At 42.5% G+C, this 20444-nt stretch overlaps 1 protein-coding gene across 38 annotated transcripts in view; it reads right to left on the bottom strand.

Moving 5' to 3' along the window:
- Positions 1-20444, bottom strand: part of MAPK8IP3 (mitogen-activated protein kinase 8 interacting protein 3) — a 73393-nt gene that overhangs the window by 15882 nt on the left and 37067 nt on the right. For 16 of the 38 annotated variants that reach the window (XM_015301926.4, XM_015301939.4, XM_025155324.3 and 13 more), the window contains 11 exons: positions 19120-19238; positions 12938-12949; positions 11509-11526; positions 9562-9619; positions 8455-8607; positions 6793-6874; positions 4984-5135; positions 4277-4333; positions 3656-3826; positions 1823-1949; positions 878-973 (listed from right to left, as the gene is read on the bottom strand). In XM_015301926.4, the coding sequence (XP_015157412.1) occupies positions 878-973; positions 1823-1949; positions 3656-3826; positions 4277-4333; positions 4984-5135; positions 6793-6874; positions 8455-8607; positions 9562-9619; positions 11509-11526; positions 12938-12949; positions 19120-19238 (1045 nt within the window). The remainder of the gene's footprint in view (positions 1-877; positions 974-1822; positions 1950-3655; positions 3827-4276; positions 4334-4983; positions 5136-6792; positions 6875-8454; positions 8608-9561; positions 9620-11508; positions 11527-12937; positions 12950-19119; positions 19239-20444) is intronic. The other 22 variants (XM_015301932.4, XM_015301948.4, XM_015301940.4 and 19 more) reach the window with 13 other exon arrangements.

The raw sequence follows: 20444 nt of genomic DNA, 5'->3' as shown, positions 1-20444 counted from the left end.
ACAGCAGGCGCTTGGCTGAGGATGCACAGACAGTGCCTTTCTGGTCCCTAGGACTCCTTCCCATCCCTGTTTTTTGCTTCCTCACATATCCATTATCCATTAGCCCCAAATCAGTGCACTTTGTCTCTCAGAGATCTGTTCAGGGAATTAAGCCAGCAAAACTTGTGGAGGAAATACACTGAACCGAGTATTGTATAAAAAAATCACACCAACCTACCGAAAACAACAGATAGCATAGAAGTTTTCTTACAGTTTAAACATCACAATGAAGTCTAAAAATCAGCTCTAAATCTTGGTGAAGGTAATGACAAACTGCTTATTTGGAAACAACCAGTTAAAGCAGACAAACGTGCTACTTACCAAAGTGGATCATCTACTCTTAACTGCAATTCTACTGAAAATATTCCAGTACTGACAGACACAGCTTCCCAGTAGACTCCCTTAACTAATTCTGGCCTGTTACCAGTGAACCCTGATCAATGGTGGAACTCCAAGGAAGGGTGATGAAATGTGTTTTTGCTTTAACCTGCTCCTTTTCATGAATTTTTACATTGCTTTGTATTATATCCATAAAAGAACTATCAAAAGCATTATTCATAAGTATTAAACGTTGTTATTATGGAAGAGATGCCTCAAAAAAAACCCCAAAAATATAAGACAAATGTGAGACCTGGCACTGAGAATCAGCTGATAATTATGTATGAGAGGTACTCTTTCCCACACATACTAGAAACTGCTTTTTTCCAAAAAAGAAGCAGAAGATAAGATTTGGAATGAAAAAAAATGCAGACTGTCATAAAAATTGCATACTTTGCAAATAAATTCTGTTTATTCCATGCCCCTTTCTGTACTGGAATGGCATGCAACGGCAACATACCTTCATGGTTGGGTCCTTCTCTACAAGTGGGCGACAGTATACAGGCACAGGGACATTTTTCATGCGAGTATCTTCCTGACCACCATTGGGGCTCAGCTGTGGGAAAGAGAAAACAGAAAAGACAGTACCAGGGCATAAACACCAGACGGTGGTACTGTCAGAGCTCTAACCAACAGGGCAGACCAAGCTTCTTAGCCTCAGAGCTGGCTGCTAATAGCAGCTGTTGCTTCATCTGACATTACGTATGAAAACCTCCCTCCCTACAGGGATGGGAACTTGAGAGACTGTCTCTCCCACCATGGTACCATGTCCCAGGAATGGCCAGCCAAGGCTGTATGCTGCACTAATGAAAGACAAAGGTTTTGTTGAAGTACACTCCCTGTGCAGAGGCAGAACATTGGCATTCTTTTCCATCATAGCCTCAAATGCATTCAATTTCACCACACTCCTTTTTTCAGGTGATTTCTGATCCGAGTTAAAGAAGCCATTGGCCAACAAAAGAGGCCGGTGACTTTTTTTTGTTTGTTTATTTTACTAATGAGGAGAATGGGGAACAAACTGTACTGCATTTGGCTTTTAAACTAAACAGCTAGTAGAGTTCTCGTAAATAAAACAGCTGATGTCGAAACTCAATTATAATAATGAAAGACATGAAAACAAGGATTGGGCTTTGGACAAAGAGTGTCTGCTGTAGGTCTAGGCTAGGTTCTTTCAGTACCTTCAAAAAGAAAAATTCTCTCCTGCTGACTTTGGTGGAGATACATAAACAAATCAATTTATTCTGTGCTTGCAATTATCATGCAGAAAATTACCACGCACACGATCCCTCAACTGGAATATTAAACAATTATGGCTAAGGTTACCAGAGGGAGAGTCAGGTCTTCAGAGTTTCACTAGGAGGGATGAAGTCCACTCCCCCTCTGCCTCTCCGGGAATGGCACCTACCTGCTTGTACTTGGCAGGGAGGCTCCAGCCGCAGGCCTGCAGCCGCCCGTCGTCGTTGCGCACGTGTTCCCGGACCTGGCGGTACTGCTCCCGCTTCTGCTCACGGCGTGCTGAGGACGTGCAGTCACTGAGGAGAGAAGCAACAGCGTTATTTCTCAGCCTGGGGATAAAAACACGGGCAGAAGGTTATGGGACTGTTGGCCCTTAACGGGGAGTAGAAATTCAGGTAAAAAGTCTAAGAGTGCAAAACAGCATCAGTCCATCTTTGCACAGAGAGAAAAGGAGATGCAGGAAATGAGAGAAAAACCGTTTTGAAGCAGACAGCCCTTGGCAGCCCTCATCTCCAATGTCCTGTTACCTGAACGATGCACCAAGACAAACCGATATCATCTCCACTCCAGCCTTCCATGAGCCCTTTGGACACAGCATCCACCTTCCATATGACCAGCTATGAGATTCTATCCATTTTTGCTTAGCTGTTACAGTTTCCTGACCTAATGTCTCCATGAGGAATGTGTTTTGATCTCATCCCTCCTTCATTAGGTTCAACTATTTATTTTTCTGTCCATTTTAAACTTTGCTGACAGGGAAAATATGCACTAATTGCTGTTGAAACTGCTGGTTTCAACACAATGAATTCAGTTTTGGCAAAGGTAAGAAGAAACATCACTCAGCTCTTAGGATGTGTTTCCATATAAACAAGGGTTGTTTGAATATCAGTTCCAGCTCTCAATAGGTTTTTAAATAATCATTCCAAGGTATGAACAACAGCAGCAAAAAAATCCAGGCCAAACATCTCCACACAGGGAATGATGCATATTCTTAAAATAAATCTCATCAAACTTGTGTACTTCAAAAATTATACTTCAACTATTATACTTAAAATGTAATTTCAAGCTTTAAAAATATACTTAAAACAAACTCCTAAGGCAAAACACTTCCCAACACACACTTCTTCCCTTGGAGAGAGGAGGAGAAAACAGCTTCTAGCAGCTGTTAGCCACACCAGTTCATGCAGTATTAAAATGCCCTCAGAAACCATACAAAGGCTACAATATGGTAACCAGATAAGATGAATGGAAGAAAAGCAGTGGGCACCTATAAAATACAAATTCACCCTTCTAAAGATACTTTTTACCTACACAAAATCTGCATACTTCTGGTTTACTGGCTTTCCAGTAAAAACTTAAACTATGACAACATCTGCAGTATGATCATCACATCCTCCAAAGCCCTTCCACAAAAACACAGCATGTACAACACTGTACAACCTTGCAGCTGTAGAATATTGCATGATCTCAGAATGGATAAGAACTGAAGATTTTTTTTCCCCTCGTATCAGAGGAATAAAGGACAGAGAGAAAGTGCTGCAGTAGCAGTATTTAAAGGCTCTTTTATAGGAAAATTAAAACCAAATACTGAGACAGAAATGTGCTGTTGAGAGAACTCGTCTTCACTTTAAGTGTTGGTTGATGGGATTGGGCAAGACTGCCCCCAGCCCTTTGTCCCAGTGCTGCCACACACTACCACAAAAGCCCTACCCCATTGTCTCACGTAATCTGCAAACACAAAGGCACAACCAGGGCTGAGGCCAACCCTGAGGCCAAAAGCGGTCTCTGCTGATATGAGCCATCACAGCCTAGAAAGCCACAGCAGTCATACTTTCGGAGAACAAAGTTGCTGCCACTTTGCTCAGCCTATCCACGCAGTAATCAATGAGTTAACACCACACAAACTTTTTTTTTTTTCTCCAGTGGTAAACAGCTCATTTTAAGAAAAAGTGTGAGTTGGGAGAGCTGGGGGACCTGGCTTGGGACACAGCACATAACTCACTCCTCAGGGAAGAACTCCAGGGTGCGGCTGCCAGAGGAGATCTGGCACATGGTGTGACTGCGTCGCTGGCTGAACCCTGCTGTGGTTGGAGACTTGTAGTGGATGTTCACAGATGGGTAGGTCCTCTTTGCTGGTGGGGGACTTGAGGAGGAACTGAACAGACGGCTGAAGCTAGGGACAGGAAAAGGCCAACAAACATGAGAAAAGGAGCCCGAGGGCACAACATACCACAGACACACAACAGGGGTGCCAACAGGTGCTTTAAGCCCTTCAGGAAAACTGCCTGACTTCTGTTTGATCGACATAAGGTGTCAAGCTTTCAAAAACAGATGCCTTCTGAAAAACTTCCGTTATTAGAACTGATTCTGAGTGTACGTACGTTTACAGTCCAGGTCAAGCAGAACCCTTTTCAGCTTGTGAAGCAAAACTGAGAGGGACGTTCAGATTTGATTTTAATTTTACTAAGGACAAAGAAAGCCCTTGAAGGCAAAAGGGTTCAGCTAACAGTTTCAACTGACTTCTCATTAACGTGAGAGGAGGAGTCTACTGAACTGCTGTATAAAGTAGAAATGGCAACATTTCCCCTTTTCTTCATCTCACATAGACCACCAAACAACTTACAACTGCCAAATAGTGGACTTCTTCTTCTCCTGGACGGATGGGTGCTCACGGGAAGCTCTAAGAACAAATACAAAAGAGTCGATTTAATTTCAGCATCTTTTACCCAAATTTCTTCCAAGCAACCTAAAATTCAACCAACCAGAAGGCCATCAGCACCAAGGAAGCCATGTTACAACTCAGAATTCATTTTAACAACATTCATTTTGAAACACAGAGCAAATGTCATGTAGTCATTTTAATGAAAGGACATCCAATTGCTTTATATTTCAATGTTAACATGAAGTGCAAATAAATGTGCTCATATCAGTGCTTTATCAACTCCCACAGTATCACTGCCACAGTATCAGTCTGGTACTTATAAACCCTAATCCTAACACAAACCCCAGCATTACAGTCCTTTTAAGCCACCACCAAAGGAACTCAGTAATTAGAAGCAAACCTTTTCCCTGCAGCTCTTCTGAGCTTAATTAGCACAAGAAACTAGCAAGAGAAACAGCTGCCCAGTATCTCCCAGTAATAATGGTAACTCTTGATTTGCAGCCCAGGATCAGCAATAAGAGAGAAAGGATTAGGTATGAGAAGAATCTGATTGGGAAAATGTTCAGCACATCTCCTGTATCTTATTAAGGGCATTAAGGCTAAAAGCAAAAGGTCCAACATGACCTGGCCCTGTGCTAAATGGATGCTGCACCAACATCCATCCTCACCTGATCATCTCAGTCCACCTGACAGCCTCCTGGAGCTCCATCAACCTCTCTTTGTATTGATTGCGCTCCATCAGAACCCGGGCCATTTCTACACGGGTGAAGCGTCGGCGCTGAGCTATGGGAATGTTGTCCTGCAGAGGGGAGGAGCACTGCTTCAGCCAACAAAAGATGGAAGGGGATTGGTGTTAGTACAGGGCAAGTCAGGAGACAGAAAGACATAGTGGTTAGTGCTCTACCTTCTCTGCTTGACTATACCCCCTCCTCCCCCCCTCCCCCCCCCCTTTCCCATATGAGGTGCTAATTCCAGACAAAAGATCTCCAAACTATGGCCCATGGACATCTGGGTGCTCTGAAAACCCAGGGAAAATAGAACTAGAACCACCACCAAATTGAAGACCCTACCCAGTGAATGTTACCATTAAGGTACTTTGGTAATCTGCAAGAGACTTTGAGAATTGACAGCGGTCCGTTGGTCCATAAAGTTTGGAAACCACAGTTTTAGTGAAAAACATTCAGTAGCAACTTCAGTGACAAGCAGCAGAGAGCAGAAGATAATGTTATCTCTCCCTCTAGAGGGCTAGGCAGAAGGCATTCTGTTAGTATGCACTGATAAAGGCACAGGGCATATGAAACTGAACAACGACCTACTCCTCCTTGGTGAGGAAATTTGGCTTCCCAATGAAGGCAAACATAGCTGCAGCATTTCACAAGCACAACCTGAAAATTTTCCTATCTACCAACATTCTAACCAGAGTAATTTCACCTCAGTCAAGTTAGGAGTATTAGAACTGAACTTAGTTCTATACTTTTTACAAAGAAAGAGCAGTTATATTAAGAAGAAATCTATCTAATCTGTCTTCAAGGTGAAGCTGCAAAGGGCCCTGGGCAACCTGACCTAGTGCCTGATTTAGTGGTTGGCAAGCTCAGGGAGGTTGGAACTAGATGATCTTTAACATCCCTTCCAACCAAAGCCATTACACAGTTCAACAATTCTGATCTCCTGCCCTAGCAGAGAAGACAGATAACTCTCTTGCTCTCTGGTGTGCTTTATTTTTGACTACAGTGCACTCTGCTGAAAAGCCTCAAACTCAGCCAAAACAGGAAGACGGTACCCAAGCCTTCTCTGCCCATACTCTGTAATAGGCAGTACTGGCTTGTGTAAAAGTAAAAAGGAAGAGGACAACACTGCAAGATTGGAGCTGACAGAACTATGAAAAGAAGGCAGTTACTGCTCAAAAGCTGGCTGTAAAACCTGAGTTTCACTGCACAAAGTCCTCTTGGTTTACAGCGTCACTGCCAACATGAGACTAGCTCTTCTGGGGAAGCCTGAGTATCACTAGATCCTGTGAGAAAGCACACCACACACTACGCTGTCTGGCATTCAAAACTGAGGAAAACCAGGTAAAATGGAAAGGTGCTGATCTGGGCACTGCTCAAACACTGGTGATTTAAAACCACACTTTGCACTGCACTGTCACTCTGTCAGCTGCTGATCTTTGCCAAACTATAGTTTGCAAGTTATATGCAAAGGTAATTGCATGATGACAACTTGCAATCCAGCAGCTTTGCTCTCATCATTAACAGAGAAACATTCAAGAAACATTTAGATATTGTACTACGGGACGTGGTTCAGTGGGGATATATTGGTGGTAGGTGGGCGGTTGGACTGGATGATCTTGGAGGTCTTTTCCAACCTTGGTGATTCTACGAAAGACAGATCAGTCTGCATCTCAAAAACCTAATATCAAGTATTACAGAATAAGTATATAAATCCCCTTTCCCCGCAGGCATTTTAGTAATGTAATATACCAATTCTGTACAGAGATAGCTGCTTACATCCTCCACCTCTTCTTTGGGTTCTCGTCGGGCAACAATCGCTTCAGATTTCACTCTAGGAAACAGGAAGAAATGCATCAAACCAGCAAGTGATACTGTGACTGCAGCTGGGGGCTGTACGAGGGCTCTGGGGGAGATCTGGTTGCATCAGTAAGAAACCATTTTCCAGCTGTGACACAAACAAATTACAAGGTGCTTCTGTGCTATTCTTCTTCACTCTTGCAGCACCTTTCTGGGAACAGCTTCACTGACATCATCCCCTCCCTGTGGAACACCTGATTTAAGCACCAGGCCCCAAAATACAAACCACTGGGACAGACCTGTTTCAGAGCTGTAATTCATATTCAGATGTTTGTTGAGATCTTAACCACGTAAAAATTGAGCCATTATCAGCAACTAATGCTGGTTTAAGTTCTTCTGGGCTGTTTCTCTTTCCAATGCAGTAAAAAAGCCTCTAATATGAAGGGCAGTTTGCCATCACAGCAAAGAAATGAACCCCAAATATATGTAAATACAAATTTAAAGTATTTATCTGAATGCTTTTAACGTATTTAAGCCTCATACTGAGGGTCAATCCTATTTGAATCACATGCACTTCTATTAGCAAGGAAAAAAAAAATGCCATCTTTATCTCCTAGTAAAGCACACTGGACAGTTAAAAGTCCACATCCATGCTGCATAGCATATTGTATGTATTACATAACACACTAGGAGACTCAAAAAGGCATTTTCAAAAAATCAGATCTACTTGCACTGCTGACGAGACCACCTCCACTTCAGACATTCTGAACACTGAAGAAACGAGACTGTGTTGTTGTTAGAGACTCTGTGCTCAAGAATTTCAAAAGAACAGAGGCAACCTTCCAGATTCAAGATGCAAAATAAACACTGTCCTCTGAATCTATATGTGTCACAGTGCAGCTAGTTAAAATGCAGTTATGTAGCCTGGAGACCAATGGGGAATGTGTAGCTTTATGGAAGTGCAAACTTCCTGGGCTTTGTAGGCATTCAGGTTTAGGTTTCTCTAGCTTGAGTGGAAAATAAGAAATGGGATCTGTCCAAATGCCACCTTCACAGAGCTCTAGAATCTCTTTTCTCTCTTCATATTCTTAATGTGAATGAGACAATTAACAATACTGACATTTAAACACTGTTTGTGAGAATCTGCATTCATTTTTTCATTAAATGAATGGGCATTCATGCCTCTCAGCACGATCTTGGCCACCAGCAGGATCAAGCTCCTGACAGTTTTCTTTGAAACTACTGTTTCAGAAATTCCTTTGTTGTTTGTTTGTTTTTAACTGCAAACTGAAATGCTGAAAGCTTCACTCTGGGGAGTCTAAATTTGCAATCACTGTGATGGAGCCCTAATACTGGGGAGGAAAATTCTGCAGGTTTTCTAACGTTCAATAGTTCATTTCAAACTAAGAAAAACAATTTAAGGAAACATCTCAGCCACGTATTATCAGCCTTGAAATGCTCTGTAAGCTACCTCTGAATTGTAACACTAATGTCCATGAGTGAAATGCAGAAAAGCTGACTGGCGCAGGTTTCTCTCTACAGTCCTCTCACAGAGGCCATGAGTTCCTCACTCAGGTTCTCCCAGCTCCCTGAAACAACATGGGAATCACTCACCTTTTCAGCTCTTCCTCCAGCTCCTTGACTCTGGTTTCCATTTTGGCTTTGGCTTGTTTCGTTGCCTCAAGCTCTCCCTTCAGCACTTCTTGCTCTCCAGACAATTGGTCCACCTTGGCAATCAAATCATTCTTCACAACGTTCAAAGCATTTCTTAAAGGTGTGAAAGAGACAATAAGCAAAAATGCCCCAAACCATAAGCTGTCCATAAGAGAGACCTGAAAGTAAACTCACAGGCACTGCAAGGAGACTTGAAACGAGCATACTGAAATAAGTCAGGCTATAAGTCATGAAAAAGCACATCTTGACAACAAAGAGCTGCAGAAGAACACAGCTGGTCAGGACAAGGTCTGTCCAGTTCTGCATTCTTACTGACAGACCAACCTCAGGTGCTTCATAAAAGATGCAGAAAGCACATACAGGGCAACTCAACAGCTGCACAAAAGTAAAACCTATTTTAAGAGGATTAAGAACTGAAACATACCTTTCAGAGCCTGTATTATTTGTAGTTGTTGATAGCTGGAGATTATGGTGACATACTTCAGCAGTTCCAATCAGTTCTAAAGTATCTTAAAATCTTTAAAATGAGCAGCTTCCCATCATATTAAGTTCTCCAGCTACCACCCTTAGAATTACTTTTCCTTCCTCTTCATGGCTGCTTAGCCATTCTTTAGTATCTAGCTTGCCAGCCTTTCCCAAAGGATAAGCAAATTACATCGCCTTGCTCTTCTTTATCAACTATCAAATCTTTTTTTCTTATTAAGAAAACTCTTCTCAATAGTAATACAAGTTTATTTCCAAATAGCAAATCTTGTGAATAAAAACTTCAAAATGCAGTGTCCTCACAGAGACACAGATCCATCTAGACTCCTGCTGAAGTTAAGAAAAGCTTCCCACTGGTTTCAGGTGGGATCAGACCCCATTAGGAAGATTGCTCAGGAGAGGATTTTCTATTCTACATTTCAAAGCACAACAAGTATTCATGAGAGCCTGCCAGGTACACCAGCAAGCCATAGTGAGGCTGGAGTCCTAGCCACAACCTTCTTTGTGACGGTATCTCACTTATATAACCAGGCAGGCAGTTCAGAGCACGCAACAGTTCCTTACTTGGTCTCCAGTAGCTGTGAGTTCTCCAACAGCAGATTGCCTACTTCTTTGCCCATTCCTGAAAAAACAAAAAAAAGGTCAAGCAGTTTTTCATCTGTTCTCTTTGGGATATGGAGCTTGCGTGGCACTGACTGACTCATGCTTGAGAAAGAGAAATCATTTTTGTTAGGTTTCCCTACAGCTAGATTCATCCACTTGAAAGGGTTCCTATTACCAACTTTCCGCCGTGGCAATATTAAAAGGACTTCAGATTGTCCAATGCTCTGCTATTTACCTTGCACAGTTCTCTCACAGGGATTTACAGTTTGAAGTCTCAGGCCCATGGGGGACCACTTCCAAAAAAGCACCTAGATCAGACTTTGGGCAAGAATGCACGAAGGCTGCAGCACACAGAACAGATTGCAAGCACTCTAAAAGATTTGGAGCTAAGTGTAGAGATTGAATTTAGTAAAAATGAACTGAAAGGAATTTAGGGACCAAACTCACAACTGGAGTGCTTCCTGCTGCCAGGGACTTGCTGTATCCCAGGATCTGCTTATATTTTACAAATGGATGCAGAGGCTACCTGTTTTCTTAAGGGACAGCACTGAGTGTTGCAGCTTGTTTCTCAATACAAGCCCCAGGGAACAAAAAGGCATCACAACCATCAGTGTTTGTGCTGAAGTGTTCCTCGTCCTGCCCTCTGAACTACCTATCCCTTTACAGCAAAGGCATCAACATTTTCCACAGTTGTTATTTGCTGATTAATATTCACAATAAAATAAAAACAAAATTAACTTTAAGTTAATGGAAGTTAGAGAAACATGATAGCATACAAGAAGTGAGAACATATCACAACACTCCAACAAAACAAATCCTCTTCTCACAGTTAGATGGCATGAAGTTATGATGGCAAAAGCAAATTCCCAGCAGGAAGGAATAAGAAGCAGCATTTTCAAGTTGTTTGTTTGTTTGTTTTTAATCAGTACAAAGATAATTAATCACTTTGATGTTTCAGGCAATGTATTCTTGGTGTGTCAAGGAATACTGCAAACAAAAATGTGAAAACTGAAGTGTACTTCTGGCTTGGTAAGGTGGATGAGCTATAGCACTTTTCTTCCATGGCAAATACGCTGTTCCTAAAATCCAGAGGTGTCACAATACAGACATCTGTTTATTAAACATTTCTCTTGTTCCTTTTGAATGATTCTACAAATGATCAAATAAATATTTAACTAGTAAGACATTAAAATGGCACAAGGACACTGTGAGTGCTGGCATCCTCATGCTTGGTATTTTTTTGTCATTGGTGGGATGGTCAATAACAGTTTTCCTTCTCATCCATGAGTAAGATAACACTCTTGAATCTTCCTCTGGGAGAGAAAGGAACTCTGGTGCAGAGGGTCAGCTGTTACCCCAGAACTACCTAATTAGTGTGTGACCCAGTCCCAGCCTGATGCTTTAACCAGTGGGAGGTCTGAAGGACCAGTCTTGCAATCAAGAAATGGATGAAGCCATCCTACAGCCATAGAATGAGACACTATGAGATAGTCTCACACAAGCTGCAATGACAAAGTCCCACTCATTGGAGAAAGAAAAAAAGGCACTGTGGAGTGACTAAAAGGAGAATTCTTTACTCCTTGTGGTGTGGAACAAAGGAGAGAGCCATTCATCACTGTGCACATCCCATAGCCAGGCAAATAGTATGAAGCATCAAAGTGTATAATCAACTATATCAAGGGAAAGAAGAGAATCCCCAAATCACAACTATGGACCAGCTGCATCCTGCTTCTTGGAGAGGTGATACCACCATCACACAAAATAAAAAAAACAACCAAAAAAAAGCACAAACCAAGGTAATGCAAGACATATGGGGGGATGTTGAGTGAATGGAAGAAATTTTGAAAGAAAAAATGCATGGTTAAAAGAGGAAAAAAAAAGAAAAAAGAAAAAAGGCCTTCGCCTTACCAAAGAAATCATCCCGTACTATGAGAGCCATCCCATACGAGAAAGGGAACAGAAAGATAGGGGGACAAAAGGGGAAAAAGGAAGAGAAAAAAGCAGCCATTAAGTACCAATCTGTAAATAGCAAACAGAGCAGCTCATCAGCATGTGTAAACGTGTGTGGTGCCTGTATACGTGATGCTCAGCATAAACTAACATACACCTTGTTCAGCTGCAGCCTGGATTGATGGGGATTTATGCCTGAGAGTTCAGGACAAGCCCAAGATGAGCTCATCTTTTTCTTCCATCTTCATCATTTGCCCTAGACTAATTATCTCTGTGCTTTCCAACCCCACCACAATGGCAATTCAACAGACAAAATGAAAAGGGAGAAAGGACAGAGGCAGGAGAAAAAACAAAATGGGAGGTATATCGCAGCCTTTTTGCACAGAGCCAAATCCACTTTGCTAACGAGATAAATTCCAGTGCCACTTCTGGGGGAGAGTTCCTGAGAAAAGAGCATGAAAAAGTGGCCTACAGTAACAGTACCAACAATCTGAATTAAGAGAAAGGATGATGCCATTCCTTCCTTCGTTTTGTAACCTTAGAGACCCAACGTCAGGAGGTGTCGTGCAGAGGAACATGACAGAGCTCATCATTGCACACTACTAGGCTACAGATTTTGTACCGTATCAGCCCAAGTCTTATTACAGGTGAAACTTCATCCAGTTTGCACTGAAATCAAGAGAGATTTCCTTGATTTCATCTGAATTTTTATCAGCGCCCACATGCATTTTATAGAAAGGTGAAAATTCTGCAATTTAGGGCCTGCTGACCTCCGTATGGCATGAGAGGAAGAGGCAGCACTTCACTCCTACCAAAAATATAAAACTTAAAAACAAGCCTGTGGCTCTGCCACTCTCTTCTCTACAAGAAAGTCTTTATTTTCACAGCAGCTGTGGCAGAAGAGGGTCTGTATGCATTAAGAAACTCACAGTGGGCATCATGCAAGCAGAGGGGCTCCTCACAGCCCTGTTCACTTGAAGAAAAGTGGTAAACTAACTCAATTCTGTGCTCAGCTGAGCTCTGCTCAGAGCACAGCACTTGCCCTAAAAAAAGGCACTCTGCACGCTGAAGCAAAGGAAAGGTGCAGTGTGGTTTTCTCAAGACCTCGAGAGACGGGCCAGTGTGATATAAGGGAGCAAACCTGCAGAAAGCTACACAAAAAAATGGATCAAAACGCAGCAGACATGTGAACACAAAGCAGGGATGTCCTACTGCCCAGGGATCCGCCAGTGCAAGGAACCAAGCAAGGCAAAGGTGGGAGAAAGTCAGCAAAGCCAACCGTGATTGGACAAGAGCAGGGGAGTATCACACGTGTATACCATGTTATTCAGACTCAACGAGGTAAAAACAAACAAGAAAGGAAACTGAGCAGAGGAGAGATACACACCTGAGAACTCCCCTATGGGCCATGTCCAGCGAAGCACAGAGAGACAAGGGAGAAAAGGAAGTGAAAAAGGATCGATCAGTGACTGAAACCAACAAAATTAAAATTTTGTTTAAAAAAAAAAAAGTAAATTAACAATGATTCAGCCATTTCAATGTCAAAAGGCATGAAATAGTAAGGACAGGAACTGCCATGACTGTAGGAGGCACGACTCTACATACAGGACAAAAAAAAATCAAAGGGAGGTAAGCCATGTTATAACTGCAACCACACGACTCAGCTACCCCCAGTTTTCCAGACACGAATCTCAGGCAATCGCATCTTGGTCTGGATAAACCTTTATTTTCTCAGTCACACAGCACTAAATGCAGAACTGCCAGTTCCACTGCCTTTTTGTCTCCCCTCCCTTTGTGATAATTCTCTTCGTAGCAGACAGATGTGCTGAAATTCAGTATGCAAAAGGCAGTTGCATTTTACAACATTTTTTTCCCCTGCAGCAGTGTCAGGGATCAATTTGATAATTCCATTTCAACTTCTGTATAGAAAAACAATATTTATATACATGAACTTACCACTAATGTAACAACTGCTGTCTTCACCATAAAACACCCGTTACATGAAGTGAGATTTTAATCTCCACAGCAAACACAGGAGGCCATCCTAACACTGAAATAAAGGACTTCCTACTGTCCATAACCCAACTGTTAGTCCTCCCCCATGTCCAGAGTAATGGGATAACAAAGATCAGGAAAGGGGATATGAGAGAAAGGGGGAACTACCCATGAGCAGCTAATAAGAAATGCAATTAATAAGTAAACAGGCAGGAAAGCAGCCAGCTTTCCAAAACTAATGTCATCTACCTGGACTTCAGTAAGGATTTTTACATGGCCCCACACAAAATCCATATCTCGAACTTGGAGAGCTACGAATTTGAAGGCTGGACCATCCAGCAGATAAAGAATGGGTTGGATGGTCGCAGCCAGAGGGTTGCTGTCAACAGCTCTATGCCCAGGTGCAGGCTGATGACAAATAGTGTCCCCCAGAGGCCCATCTTGGGACTGGTACTCTTTCACAATTTTATCAGTGACATTGATAAGGAGATCAAGTGCACCCTCAGCAAGCAGAATGGTGCAGCTGACACAACAGAAGGAAGGGACATCATCCAGAGGGACCTGGACAGGCTTGAAAAGTGAGGCCATGAGAATCTAGGGGTGTTGCACTTGGGTTGGGGCAATCCCAGATAAGAGCACAGACTGGGAGAAGAACTCAAGGAGAGCAGCCCTGTAGAGAAGGATGTGAGGGTTCTGGTGGATGAAGAGCTGGATATGAGGCAGCAGTGTGTGCTCGCAGCCCGGAAGGCCGGCTGCAAAATTCAGTAGCAGGACTTTATGCTAAAGATGTTGTCTGAACATTGGTTTGAATTTACTCATAATGTGCTTAACTGCTCTGACAGATGCTTCACCCCTTGCTGGCATACAGTGGCTACTTGGGGCCAAGTGCTGCTTTTTCGGGTAATCTTGAGAAGTGGTCCTATGTGAACTTAATGAGGTTGAGCAAGGCCCAGTGTGGGGTGTTGTACTTGGGTGGGGGCAATCCCAGATGTGTGCAGACTGGGAGAAGAACTCACATCTGTGGAGAAGGCCATGGGGGCTCTGGTGGACGAAGAGCTGGAAGTGAGGCAGCAGTGTGCGCTCACAGCCCAGAAGGCCGACTGCATCCGGGCTGCATCAGCAGAGGGGGGCAGCGGGCAGGGAGGGGATTGTCCCCCTCTGCTCTGCCCTCAGGAGCCCCCACCTGCAGTGCTGCGTCCAGGCCTGGGGCCCAGCACAGGAAGGCTGGGAGCTGTTGGAGCGGGGCCAGATAGTGGCAGAACAGGGGGGAGTGACTTTAAACCAAAAGAAGGGAGATTTTAGGTTAGATTTTAGGAAAAAAATCTTTACTTACAGGGCAGTGTGTTGCTGGCACGGGCTGCCCAGAGAGGCTGTGGATGCCCCATCCCTGGAAGTACTCAAGGGCAGGCTGGATGGGGCCCTGGGCAGCTTGAACCGATGGGTGGCATGGGGGTTGGAGCTCAATGATCTTTAAAGTTCCTTCTAACCCAAGCCATTCTATGCTTCTATGATAATTTATGTAGAGCAGCATTAGAATAAGGGAGAAAACAGATTTTATATTTCAAAATTGCAATGAAGAGTGCCCATTTTGTACCAAGAGATGTTGATGGTACTGAGATCTACCTTTCAGACACTCCGAGTTCAGACTTTCTATTGTTCAAAGCATGACCTCTCAGATCTCTCTTTGGCCTCCCTCCTTTATACAATCCTGGCAACACGTGTTCACTTTAAAGAACACTTTCAAGAAGACAGAGCTAGTAGCCAGAACTCAACAAAAGGAGTAATTAGATTGACAATTCTGTCATGAAACTCACTCAGCTAAGTATTTTAATCATACTCTAGATCTCATATGGAACTGGAAGAAGCATTCCTATTCTGCTAGCTCACCATGCCATCATCTGCAAGAGTTTTTCTGCTCTTCTCGAATCAGAAAATTGTCCCAGGGAAGAGCATAGAAAAACTGCCACGTCATGCATCACTGCTGAGAAGATGGCAACTAAGGTTCAATGTATTTCTCTTCTACAAGTGAGCTGGGAACACAAGCTACTAAGAGAAACTTTTTCCTAAACAGTTTTAAAATCCTTCACCATTAGCAGATTCATCCTTCTATTTCATCCATAAAGAGCCTGTAAAGAGAGGAGCCATTCAGGACTGAAAACATACAGAGTGACATCAACTTTAGTAATACTCCCTTTGACACTGTGTAAGGTATTGTATACACATAGTATATTGTGTACACATCTCCAGGGCAGGGGAAGAAAATGTGCAGATCTTTTCCACTAAGCATTTAATTCACGCACATACATTTAAGCTCCTGCTCCTCAGGCAAACCTCTCAAATGTTAGTGTTTTTGTGCTTAATGAAGAGGGGAGATGAGATTTTTATTTCCCAAGCAAAAAGAAATTGAAGGATTAAGCAATCTCCCTTTCTTCCCTGTGTATTTGGGAAGGTAAGGACAAGCTATCTCTATGTATCATAGAATCATAGAATGGTTTGGGTTAGAAAGAATCTTGAAGACAATCTAGTTCCAACCTTCCTGTCACAGAGGCAGGGACCCCTCCCACCAGCCCAAGTTGCTCACAGCCCCATCCATGGCCATGGGCAGTGCCAGAGCCTCAACACCTTTTGAGTAAAGAATTTCCTCCCAAAGAAGTACCCCTATGCTTAAATATAAAAACTCAATACGTACATACTGATAGTTTAGGCTTCCGGTGGAAAGGAATTTGATCTTCATGAGCCATACTTATGTGGACATACTGTTCAAAGTCTCTGTATAGTTTTCTCAGAAGAGTTAACTGCCAAATAACATTTGACTCATGGGATCCACAGATATTTGGGCTGTCTTATTAGTGGAAACGGTGAACACCTTTGACTAATTGGAACTGTGGTGGCATAACTTGCAAGTTCTCAACTGGGCAACTAAACACCCAGTTTAACCCTTGGAAAACAACAGTCTGTATTTCTCACTGATCACTGGGTGAGACTATAGAGTTCTGGGGAGTGGATTCCCAGAAGACAGGCTTCCAGAAATGGGAAATGGGTCTTCCCAAGCAGTTCATACAAGTCGTTTTTCTGAATGACTCTTAGATGCTCACACTTCCTGATGCCACAACCATTTCAAGAGAGATAGAAAGCAACAGGTGGCGCAGAAGATATATGTGATTTAGGGGAAGAAAGACATATATTACATCATACGCTCTTCTAGACAAGGAAGCACCTAAGGATCAAGATAAAACACATGCTAAATAGCAAGATTCTAATTGCTTTTAATTCTTTGAGCCTGTCGCAAAGAGAGCTCCCAGTAATGCATGGGAGCTGACTGAACAAAATTCATCCCACACCAAAGCTTTAATTGCCATGTGGAGTTGCTACTGCCACCTTCACTACGAGCAGGAGATTAAGCCCTTCTGCAATGACTGCTAACATACAGGTCACTCTCAAACCTAGAATTCTTGCTTTCTCTTTTTAATTCTGATATTTTCAATATCTGCACATATTGGCTCCAATCTCAGGCTGCGAAAGTTCATCTCTACTCTTCTGTAGACTTTTTCTTCCACCATGGTGGAAGAGATGTCAAACAATAAATGTCTTAAGATTTCTGGCAGTGATCATCACTTCATGCACAAGAGTTACACTGTATGCTGCAAAGCTAGCATCGTGCTTCTGAAAAAAAATATATCTATATCAAACAGCTATTGCAAGAGTTCTGATCACAGTCTAGATCTCACTTCTACATTCCAGTCACACAGTTGCCCACAACAGTATCAATTTCAGAGATTATGTCTTTAATAGAGCAAGAAGTGATATACTAACCTACTCTTCAGCCTCCAGTCCATTTCTTCATGGTTAAATCTTCAGTGAATAGGCTAAAATCTATCCTCTCTGCAGAAACATACTCCTTCAGAGGCTCCTGATACCAGGCTCATTCAAAGGTAATACAAGTACTCCCCTAATTTAATACTTGCAAAGAGAAAGCTGCTGCAATTCTGCGACATGATTCAGCTGATCATGTTCTAGATACATGAGGGCTGCTCCAAAAGTAATGTCTCCTATTTTATAATGTCAGCCCATGATGTCAGAGGCAACTACTGGTGGTAATGCATCAGATTGAACCTTCACACCAGTATTACATTACATTTTGTTGGTATGTGACAGATGTTGGCAGAGGGGAAGTCTGACAGAATGGTAACTGACATGAAAGTGCAGATGAAGCAAAGGTGTGTCACTGAATTACTCCATGCAAAAAAAACCACAAAAAAACAAAAAACAAAACCAATGGCCCCCATTGACATTCATTAACACTTGTGAACATTGATGGAGATCAAACAGTGGGTGTTGGCACAGTGAGGTGGTGGGTGGTGCATTTCAGCAGTGGTGACAGCAGGTACTTTCACTGGTGCAGATTTGTACGAGTGCAGCATGCAGCTCTTGTTCATTGCTGGTGAAAATGCATAACCGAAGGTAGTGGACTGTGTTGAAAAATAATGTTCTCTAGCTGAGAATCTGCTCTATGAAACAGTGCTACTGTGTTCTTTGTAGCTGTTGTTATTTCCATGGAAATAAATAAGAGGCATTACTTTTGGAGCGACCTATTTACATCCAAAAGTTTTTCAGTAAAGATTTTGTTTCCAGAACAAAACTTGTAGGATTATCCAAATGCAGTTCTTATGTCAGTAACCAGCAGAAACATTCACTTTCACATCAGATCTCCTGCTGCTCAATTTCATACAAGGAATACTGTAGGAGTCCTCGTATGTCCTACAGTTCTTTAAGTCAAGCAGTAAAACTGACAGTCAGCTACACAGTTATAAACTTTGTCAGTAGCTTGTGTCATCGGGATATTCAAATACCACTCATATCTTCCTGAAAATATTCAGTAGGTCTTCAGAACAAGCTTAAATTCTGTCATGAATTAAGGTTTGCATACTCAGAGTCCAACACCAGAAAGCATGGCAAGGGCTCAAACTGCTACCTGACACAAAGCTGCTTCTCTGACTGCTTCAAAGTCCTCATCAGGAACACAGAATATAATCAGACTTCAGATACAAAAAGCTCCTTCAAAATCAGCCTAAAAGGAAAATGCAAATCTCTCTCAGATTGACTATAAAAAGGTAAAAACTGCAGTGAAGACTATGATGTTTCCATATGAGAACAAAGAAAAATTGTTCCCTTAAACTTTAAAAAAACTTAACAAAAGGAGTTATTTTCTTGCAAACTTCCAACAAAACCTTTATTCCAAGTGAAGCTGCTAGAGTGCAGAATTACTGGAGTAAAGATTTGTGGGAAGGAGTGGAAGAAGTAATCTTAAACTGCTCATGTGGGAGAATTCTATAGGAAAATAACTTGAAGACACATAAAGACAGCCCAAACACATAAGCATTAACTTAAATTGTTGGGTAAGAATTACTGTGCTGTAGGTACATATTTCAGTCACAGTGTATCCCAAATTCCATGCCATTTTTTAAAGGCCAAACATCCAAGTTCTGAAAAAAAGAGTGAATTTAAATGCTTCTGTAAGCTTAATGGAGATGTCATTGCATAAGACAAAACAGAACGGTTCCAACAAGGTTTTACCTAGCAGATCTGCTCCTTCATCAACATCCCCGATCACCTCGGATCCTGCTGTGGAAAGTTCATGATAGAGAGAGTCTGTGTTGATGCCAAACGCTTTGTTCACAATCCCCTGGGTTGGGCTGTGGTTGGAAGAAGGAAAGGCAAGGATTCTTGTTACTTGGCAACGTTTAAGCTAAAACATAACTCCCTGAAATACTGAGCATCACAGACCATTACAATCAAAACCCTGAGAGTGGATTCCACCCGTCTGCCGTGGGCTGACTGAGGGAATTTAGTAAGGAAAGGAAAGAGTGTTTTATTCCCCATACCAAGTACCAGTACCTACCATGCATAACCTCAAACTCGCCTAGATGATTCCTTTTCTAATAGCTGATAACTACTCAATATTTCATAGAAAGCTTTCAACCCGCAGTCCTAAGACTGTGCAATGATGCCTACACTCCCACCAACTTAAACAGCAACCCTCATAGCAGTAAGATCAGATAAGGACTCAAATGTTGCAAACAGCAGTGGTTTTCTTTTTTCTTCGCCAGCTAGTAAGCAAAATCAGCCTGAAGGATTAGTTTCTTCTTCAGGTGAGTCTGTGCGCACAAACGCTTTTTTGTATGTCAGCAAAATGTACTTCATTAAAGGTAAATCGAAGTTAATGTTATCTAATTACATCATACAGAAGCACATTTCCACATCTTCTCTATGAAGAATTATCTTGCATGCCTCAACAGTGTCATGGCTCAAAGAGAAGACAGCCGTTGCAGCATGAGAGAGTGAGGTGCCCTGTGGGATTGCCAGTGCCTACTCCAACAATCAGTGCTGAAGGAGGTACAGTAACACTTCTATGCGCCATGCCTCATACAAGGGGAACCAGCTTGTGCAATCTTTCCAGCAGCCCAGCAGAAAGGCCAGCACCACGGGATAACATCCCAAGTTCTGTGGCTTTGTTCTTACGTAAATCAAGTCTCTGTGATCAAGCCTGGAGATTACAGATGTCATTGATACACGAGCAGTACAGCACATTGCAGAGAAAAAGAAAGAAACAGCTTTCTTAATTACATAGCTACCCAGGTATCTAAGAACACTAAGGAGTACAGATGGGTGCCACCACTGCATCAGAATTAATCATCTGATGCAGTCTAACAGGCAGCACGACTGACAAGAAGCAACCAGCATTGAAGACCTGACCTGAAGGAATCGTTCAGTCTTAGCACTCCACTTCTGAAGCAATACATTTTCCCAAAAGCATTCTGCTGTTAAAGGTACAGCTCTAGAGATCACCCTAGTGATCACTACCTGGATCAGAGATCACTCTGCCTGAAGAGCTCCCCATG

Source organism: Gallus gallus, chromosome 14 (assembly GCF_016699485.2).
Source record: "Gallus gallus isolate bGalGal1 chromosome 14, bGalGal1.mat.broiler.GRCg7b, whole genome shotgun sequence".
NCBI lineage: Eukaryota > Metazoa > Chordata > Aves > Galliformes > Phasianidae > Gallus > Gallus gallus.
Note: the sequence above shows the minus strand (reverse complement) of the source record. Positions and strands in the feature narration are given on the sequence as shown.